Raw genomic sequence first — 9,079 nt, 5'->3', positions numbered from 1 at the left:
ACCTGTGGCCAGACAGACGTTTGGACCGAGTTCATCTGCTGACTTCAGGGGGGAGTCAGGATTCGACAGAGGACTGAGGACGAACAGGGACGGAGGAACATCAGGACCGACTAAAGAAAAAAAAAGAGAAAAAAAAAACACATTTTGTTCTCTCAGTATTTATACACACACAATTTTATTGTGATTTACCTTTTCAACATACGCAACTGCTTCACACTTTTCCATAGAAAGACATTTTTTTTCTACAAATAAAGTTTGATTGATTCACTGATTTATTTCAGATATTAATTTTAGTATTTTCAAAATAAAATCTCAAGATTTTTATAGAATATTACTCAAATTACGATTGTGCCTTTGAATAAAGAAGACAAATCTGTCATTTTTGTTTGTCAGTATAAAAACCTATTTGGTCTGTTTAGGTTCCAGAAGGATAAATGTAGAGATTTTCTGTGACATTTCTACAAACTAGCTCATTTTCCTCCAACTGTTCAGAAAGCATTGAATGTGTGAAACAGATCGAAATTGGTCGGAGTCATTGATTATGTCGCAATTTCGAGCTATTTTACACATGGATCCAATAATTTTCAAGGACAGTCTAAGTTCAGTTTTTTTCTTTTCCTGCAGCCGCATCACTTTTACTTTGATTGTGTCATTTAGAACAAAACGATCGTGTTTTTACGATGCAGCATAGCCCAAGAGAAACGTGTATAATATACAGTTTTATTAGTAGATTGAAAATTTGAATAAAATAACTCTTCTTTTTTTATTTCCATTCCATTTGATGATTTTTATTTTCTCATATAAACATTTAATTAATATAATTAACACACTGCCAAATTGTAATTATTTTCTCTAGAGTATCTCTTTTTTTCGCCGGGCAGAAAGTCTTAGGAGGTTTGAACTTATTTCTGTTGTGTTTTGATTAGTGAGAGATTGCAGTCGGAAAAATGAATCAAAACGGGAACCATTTTTGATCCTGATGGATTTTTCGGGGCGCTCCAGATTAATCGGCATCATATAATTCACAAATAAAGGAGTCTGTCTACAAAATGTTTAAGGATATGCCGCCGTGATTTGAACACGTAGCGATCCAACGGGCTCCTGGAAAATTAGTTACTTAACTGGAGAGTTTTGTCCTGGTGAAGTGAACTCGGGTGACTTGAACCACTTTCAACAATTCGCCACATCGCTGTAATTTATAGCCTCAAAACATATAAACAGTAAAGTTTTGTGATCCTACTGAATGGTTTTGAAACAGTTTCATTACATAATAATGCCGCTTTGATACGCGTTAAATATCCGTTTATTTGTGACCCAGTAAAAGTCTGATGTCTGTATAAATATGAAATATTAAAATTTCAAATTGTTCAACGATATTTTGTTGTCTGTAAAATTATAATTTTTTGAACAATTTTTAGCTGATTTGACCAACACTGTAAGATTTTGAGATGGTGAATTTATGAAAGATTTCATGACGAGACTGCTAAAAATATTGACGCTCAATTAACTTTCTTCTTTCTCTGTTGCACCGCTTTAAAGCAAAATATGTTGTCTGCTTCTCTATCACAAAACATCTTCCACAACTTAAATATTCACAATTTTATTTAACGACAAACTCAAAAGTTAAAAGATGATATTAAAGTTTTACAGTTTTTGTTAATTATCAATAACTAATAAACAAAGCATAATAATTATTGATGTGATTAAATGATCTTACCTGGTTCAACAGTAACTTCAGTTCCATCTCCCCAGTAATCAAAGCCGTAGTCACAGTGCTACGTCTTCACTGACTTCCTGAACAAAAACACGAGGAAGGTGAAACATATCAAATCATAAACAAACAAAACCTACAACTTTTAAAAAAACACAAACGACTCTGTTAGATTGTGTGGCATATTTGTTACATTATATTAATAGCTTATTAGGATTTGTTGTTAATCAAGTCTTAGTAAAAAATGAGGATGTATTAATATCATGTATCTTTAGAAAAAAACAGGTTTTTCACATTAATTACCAGACAGCTTACTTCAATATTTATACAGCAAATATATACGTGCTTAGTATACATGTATAATAATAATATAATTTTCTAATAGATTTTTTTCATAGGTTTGTGCTGAGGTTTTTGCATGGGCGTGTACCATTGTGCCCCCATCACTGTGACATACACTGTTACATAAACCTACGTCACTGTCAGTGAAGATAAAACACAAATACCCTTTATTTTGCTCCTTTATTCAAATTTGCTTGTTTAACTAACATGAAAAAAAATCATTAAAAGAGCTGCTTGATGCAGCCTTATCTCCCTCAAACTAATCTGTCTTTCTGTCGTGTTTTTGAAAATGTTCTTGTTTAAGTAAGTGATGCCTCCTTCAGACTGTGATTCCCAGCTATGTCAGATTGTCTATATTTCTTGGTCATTTGCATTAATATTACCTCAACAGAACAACTTCCTTAAGACTCCTTAAAGTTCTCAAAAGAAAAGAAGAAAATTAAAGAAATATACTAAAAATTGCAGCAATTTTCTCAAAATATTTTTGTGGAGAGGCCTTGTGTGTTTGTGTTTTGCACAAGATATATTTTTAAGAGAACAAAGTTGTATTCCTGAGCAGTACTGAGACATATCCATTCAAACGTTCCTGGTTTTCTAAATAATAACAATAAAAAAAAATAACTATTTATTCTTTGTCCATACATTTTATGCCTGGTGGAGGCCTGTGTTTACTTAACAGTTTTGTTCAGCATCTTCACTCTTACTGTGAAATAGTGAGATGTGAAAGGTATTTCGATTTATGTTTTCACTTGGCAAAGATACAGTTTTCAATTTTACAACAGTTTTTACCAGTAACCTCTTACTTCTTCTTTCAATGTATTTGTGCGAAACAACAAAATATACATGTAGAGAATAATGTGACATATTATTAATAGTTAAATTCTCTTTGTTTTTTTTGTTTTTTTGCATTTTCACTTTACTAAATACTATTTTTGATGTAATTTATAGTTAAATGTTTTAACTAGTATCCATCGTAAAAAAAAAAAATAATTAAATAAATACAAAAACATGACATTCATCAATATGTTCTGTCACTATTAATTTGCCATTAAACCAAGTGTCTGATCCAGGCTTCACATTGTCGTTGTTTGCTGTCGATGTTTTTGTGCAGCTGTTCCTCTGCTTTCAGTCACTGTGTCTCTCGAGCGCAGAAGTAAACAGCAGAATCTTCTGCTGTCAGGCTGCTGATCTGCAGGTACTGGGTGCTGCTGGGGACATTTTCAGTCATGATGAAACGACTTTGGAAGGAGCTGCCATAGGTGGGACCATTGCTTCCAGTGCTCATCCACCCAATCCACTCCAGTCCTCTCCCTGGTCTCTGTCTTATCCAGCGGATATCATAGCTTGTCATGCTGTAACCAGAAATGACACAAGACATCTTCACTGTCTCTCCAGGTCTCTTCACCTCAGAGGTTGACTGATCCAGTTTGATCTGACTCCAGACTCCTGTAAGAAAAAAGTAGCATCATTAGCTGGCAGAGCTGTAAATAATTTGATAAATATCAGAATAATGGACTGAAAACCTCACTGTGAATAAAAACAACAAAAAGAAAACTCCAGATTGCGGTTTTTTCCATCCTAGAGCAAAAACCTGCTTAGAGCTGATTGGTGTTATTAATAAGTTAAATTGTTTGTTATGCTCAGCTATATTCTGTATGATAACCTGCTGGTGGTTTGCTTTTAAGAGAAGAAGAGTTTGCATAGACCCTCCCCTCATACTGCAGGTTAAGACCAGGATGTAACTTGAGATTTAGGTAAAAGAAGAAATTGAAGAAAAACAGAGCTGAACATTTCTAATTTATAGAAATGAAACACAATACAGGTTTCTTCAGCTGCTTTGGTTGGTCTCAGATGCATTTTTGACATTTGGCAAACATTAAGTGTATTTCTCAAAAAAATTCATACAAACAGCAAAACTGCATGGATTCAGAAACAGGAGAATTGTATGTAATCACTTGCACAAGTAACACAATAAGATTGAATAAGTAGTTTTAAAAATGTCAATTATTTTCTGAGCGGCACATCAAGTTTTATTCACAGACAAAAACTGTAAACATACCTTTCATGAGGCATTTCTGTATTAAAATTATTTTCTTATTTATTGATCTAATGTAGTATTCTAATCTTAAATGTCATGTTAGCCAATCAAAATTAACAGAAATAAATGCTTGAAAATATTAGTCTGGGTTTAAAAATCGTTTTTTATATTGTGTTCCAGTAGAATGAGTTTTTATTATTCCTTTTTTATGAATATTACTACATTTTTTTTTTTTTTAGCATTTCTTCATTTATTGTTGGTTCATTCATAAAGGGATCAATCCGGCTCCTCAGGTTTAATCTCTATCTGGTGTTCAGCCAAAGATTCATCATGTTATTTGAATGGTTCCTAGATGAACAGCCTTTTGGATTCCTTAGGCATCTACTACAGATATCATTATTATTAGTATTTCTTTTCAAGAAGTATATAATAAATGCACTCGAGGTTTTTGTACAGCTGCTTAACCCACTTCAGTCACTGTGAGTCTCTGGCACAATAATAAACAGCTGAATCTTCTGTCTTCAGGCTGTTCATCTGCAGAAACAGCTGCTCTCTGCCATTGTCTCTGGAGACAGTAAACCTGCCCTGGACTGACTGTGAGTAGTACTGGGTGACATGAGCTTCAATAGCAACCCATTCCGGTCCTTTTCCAGGAGCCTGTCTGATCCAAGCCATCCAGTAGCTACTGAATGAGAGTCCAGAGGTTGTACAGGTCAGTTTGTGGGATTCTCCAGGTCTTTTCAGCACTGACTCAGACTGTGTTATAGTCTGACCATCAACACCTGTAAATACAATAAAAATGCCTTCCTTTAGGAGTGAAAAGACATTGTAGTGATTGTACAAAGGAACGATAATCAGTGATGATCTCCACCTGTCCAGCAGATAGCCAGAAGCAGCAGCAGCCCTGTCCTGTAACCTTTCATGTTGAAGTCAAGTCTGTTCAGTCAGGATCAACAGAGTCATAAATAGAGGTAGAGAACATCTGGGTTTGCATAAACTCCTCCCCATTATGAGATAAAAAAGATCTGACACAAGTAATGAAACAAGGAGTATTAGTTTTATAGGGAAAGAAAATTCATTATTCTTGAGCAAAGTTCATTTTGACTGACAACTATGCAAATGGTAATGTTTTGAAACAGCAGGGAAGCAACTGATGTTCAAAAGGATTTGCAAATTGTTGGAAGGAATGAGAAACGAGTCAGTGTTGTGGAGGTTCATCTATCAGTTATGAGTTATTGTACTTTATTCATTAATGAACAATCTGACATGTAACAATGTCAAAATGTAATGTTTCAATTAACTGTGTTCTATGATTTAGTATTTTTTATGATGTAAAGCACTTTGAAAAGCCTTGTTGCTGAAATGTGCTATACAAATAAAATTTTATTTGATATTTCTGTTTCATTTCTGAAAAGAAAAATGCATCAAAGAATGTGAAAAGCACTGTGCAAAAGTGTGTTATGGCTCCTCCAGTGGCGACTCTTAGTCATTCACTGGCAGGTTTTTGTACTGTGTTTCTACTGTCTGTGTCACTGTGGATCTCTAGCACAATAATAAACTGCAGAATCCTCAGCAGACAAACTGTTCATCTGCAGATGCACCTGACTTCTGCTGTCGTCTCTGGAGATGGTGAACCGGCCTCTCACTGACTGAGAGTAGTATTTGCTACCACCACCGCTAATAGTTGAGATCCACTCCAGTCCTTTTCCTGAAACTTGTCTGATCCAAGCAATCCAGGGTTTTCCACTAAACCCTGAATGTGTGCAGGTCAGTGTGTGGGATTCTCCAGGTGTTTTCACAACTGATACAGACTCAGTCAGTGTTTGACCATTAAGTCCTGCAGACAGAAAAGTGGTTAGCTATTGAGATCAAATAATGTCTTTAGAAGAATCTTGACACAATCTTTGTTCTCACCTGTCCAGTTCAATAACAGGATAAGAAAAGCAAACACAACTTCAGGTCTGATCACTATTGAAGACATTTTGTCTCTGTTCAGCCCTCAAGGTTTGCAGCTGACTAACATAAACCTCAAATCAGATATATGAAGATGGAAACATTAACTCCTCCCACTGAAGGAAAATAACTTGTATCTGATCCATTTTTGCAGTTGTGACGTCTCCAGGGTTCAACCCACTTATTGACTTAAGGACTTAGTACATATACAAAATGGATGAAACATCCAAATGAGACCAAAACAACACAACAAATATGATTTCACTTCTAAAGACTAAACGGCCCGACGGTTCACCGTCAGCACAGCCTGAGAGTTACTTTGAAACCAAAGATGAGACTTTAGCATCTCACTACAGACTTACAACAGGTCTGAAAAATATATAAGTAATGTAATTGTTTTATGATGATTAAAAAAATGTAAATATGTAATTGCTTAAAAAAAGTGATGTGAAACTTTCAAACATAGTACAGTGTTTAACAACCAGGTTGGTATAATTCATTACAGATAATATTTATAACATATAGCTCAGTTTATCTTACAAAGTTTTTTTTGTTTTTTTTTTTTCCTTTCAACTGCCTTGAAGTGCGTTATGGTCTAAGAGCGCCTTCTCTGGTTGATAAAGTCATAATTCAATTGTTCATGTCCAGCAGTGTGAAGAGACACTTTTTAATAGGAAAAAGAAAGAAACACTGAACTTTTTCTTCATCCAGGACCTGCTTCATCCAGCTGCTGGCAAAATAAGACACACGCTGGTCACGTTGGGTCACCTGGTCACTCTTTAAACCTTCATATCCGCATCCTCATCTGAAATTATTGTAAATTAAGTTTCTTTATATCATCCCATATATTCTGTATTCTTAGAGAAAGTCTACAAAGAAATGAAAAAGTATTCTAGACAATTTAAGATTGGAAACATAGATTGTAGTAGAACAATTAATTATATTTGTTTTAAAGACGGATGTAACAACCTGCAACGACTTAAATCAACAGATGTGAAAAGATTTTGCAGGTTCTGAGAAGAGAAGAAAGGAGCGGCGCTGAGGTTAACCAGAGTGTTTTCTGTCCACGTGAAACTGAGCTGCTGTTTGGTTTCTGTCAGATTTTCAGCTTCCTGTTGATTCGTGGCTTCAACTGATGAAACTTCTGTGCTAAAAACTGGGGTGAGGAAAACGATGCTGCGTCTGATTCATCAAGTTTATTATTAAAGCATGTAATTAGTGCTGAAAATAACCTGAGTGCAGGCGTGAGGGGTGATGAACTGAATAAAGTTAAAACAATTTACTCAGTCCAAGTAAAGTTTGGACTTTACTTGCTTGAGAAGATTGAAAAGCTTACGGTAAGTTTGAAAGATTAATGGAAAAACATCTGAATACACAAAATCAAACAGAAATTTCTAACTGATAAAATTATAAATCTGGAATATTTGATTTGCACATCTTAATTTCTGAAAAAAAGGCATTTAATTAAAAAATCTTTCAATGGAACTTGTCCTCTACTTAAATAAACAAAACTACCCATTATCCATTTTTATTTGTTCATTACAATGTAGAACAATGAAGCAGAAACAAATAACGTTCCATAGAGTATATTTGGTAAACATATCTTAATAACAAATTTCTGCTTTTCTAAATATGCTATTTGCACATTTGGCCTTGATTCTGTGATCATCACTTCATATTTGTGCTCACATCTTAAAATAAATATGATTGTTTTTCACTGATATTCAAATCCATTTGAATTTTATTTACATTTTTTAATTCAAAATGTGTATTGAAACATGTTTTTTTTTTATTTAGAATATAGTTTGAAGTACATATTTTAATAAAACACCTGTCTATACATAGGAAAGCATAATAAACATGATAGGAAACATTATTGAGAATGCAAGACAAATAAGATCAAAAGTTTTTTTTTTTTTTTTTTTTTTAGTTATGCAGCCATTTCTCCTTTTTTGTTGTCAAATTTGGTATCTAAAGACAACTTTAAAAAGTTGTAACGTTTCTCTGGATTTGATTTTGTACTTAGATTTCAGGTTTTGTCTGTGATTTCTTTAGATCTTTATCTATTATTAATAAAACTGTTCACATTTAATATTCAGGATTTTGCAGGCTGCTGCCTTCTCTTTTACTGTTGACACAACATGTAAAAGATTTTGCTAAGATAAATGGAGTAAATGTGCTCCAATGAGGTGACAGAAACAATTATTCAACAGATTTCGTCATGGCCTATATGGTGGCCTGGGAGGCTCAGTTTCAGAAGATCAGGCCTCTGATGGTGAGGACGGTGCTGAAGGCCAGAGCTTTGGTGAACACCACTCGGACTCCGTTCATCAGCAGCAGGTAGAAGTTCAGCTTGGCTTTTTCTGGACGACAGAGAAACAGAGTTCAGACTTGAACACAAACAGCTGACAGCAGCGATGGAACCAAACTGAGACAGGAAGAGATCAGACTGACCTGGATCAAAGTCTCCACATTCATCATCTGTTTGGAGACAGAAAGAACATCAGTCACAAAAAAACCAGGAAAAATCTGTTGAAAACTATCAGCCTGGTTTCCTATTTAAATGTTCAGCTTTATTGTGATATTTAGTGTTAGATTTGGATGGAAAATTTTTCAAACTCTCTGAAACAAATAGATTTATAAAAACTCGGATGAAACTCTGTGAGTTTGGTACCTCCTTCATTGTTGCTGATGTTCATCCCACAGGAGTGGTTGTTTTTGTTACTGAATTCATCAAAGTGGTTTTGGTTCTTTGGCTGAACAGCATCGTCAGTGCTCACGTTGGCCGGACCCTCTTTCTCATTCACAGTCACTTTTGAACGGAAATCTGTTGCCAGACAGACTTCTTGACTGAGTAGGTCTGCAGAGTTCAGGGGTTCACCAGAGGTCTGCTGGGGTCTCAGGACGAACAGGGACAGAGTCTGAGAGGAATCACCTGAACAAGAGCAAAATTAGAGACGCCAGTTTGAAAACTGAAACTGATATCCAGAAAAAGAACAAAGAAATAAATAAAATAAAATAATACAAAATAAAAT

General features: G+C 34.8%; 1 protein-coding gene, 1 long non-coding RNA gene and 1 gene segment (V, D, J or C); all 3 read right to left on the bottom strand.

The window, feature by feature from the left end:
- Positions 1-106, bottom strand: part of LOC103145441 (uncharacterized) — an 11,181-nt gene extending 11,075 nt beyond the window's left edge. The window contains exon 1 of the long non-coding RNA XR_477025.2: positions 3-106. This is a non-coding gene — a long non-coding RNA (uncharacterized LOC103145441). The remainder of the gene's footprint in view (positions 1-2) is intronic.
- The window catches only part of LOC103145434 (uncharacterized), a 277,103-nt gene that overhangs the window by 215,541 nt on the left and 52,483 nt on the right, over positions 1-9,079 (bottom strand). The gene's annotated exons all lie outside the window — the stretch shown is intronic.
- LOC107837437 (Ig heavy chain V region VH558 A1/A4-like) lies at positions 3,087-3,700 on the bottom strand. The segment is given in 2 exon segments: positions 3,087-3,499; positions 3,582-3,700. Coding segments are annotated over 2 exon segments (366 nt in total).

This window comes from Poecilia formosa, unplaced genomic scaffold (assembly GCF_000485575.1).
Source record: "Poecilia formosa unplaced genomic scaffold, Poecilia_formosa-5.1.2 Scaffold142, whole genome shotgun sequence".
In the NCBI taxonomy this organism is placed as follows: domain Eukaryota; kingdom Metazoa; phylum Chordata; class Actinopteri; order Cyprinodontiformes; family Poeciliidae; genus Poecilia; species Poecilia formosa.
This window is presented reverse-complemented; position numbering and strand designations above follow the sequence as displayed.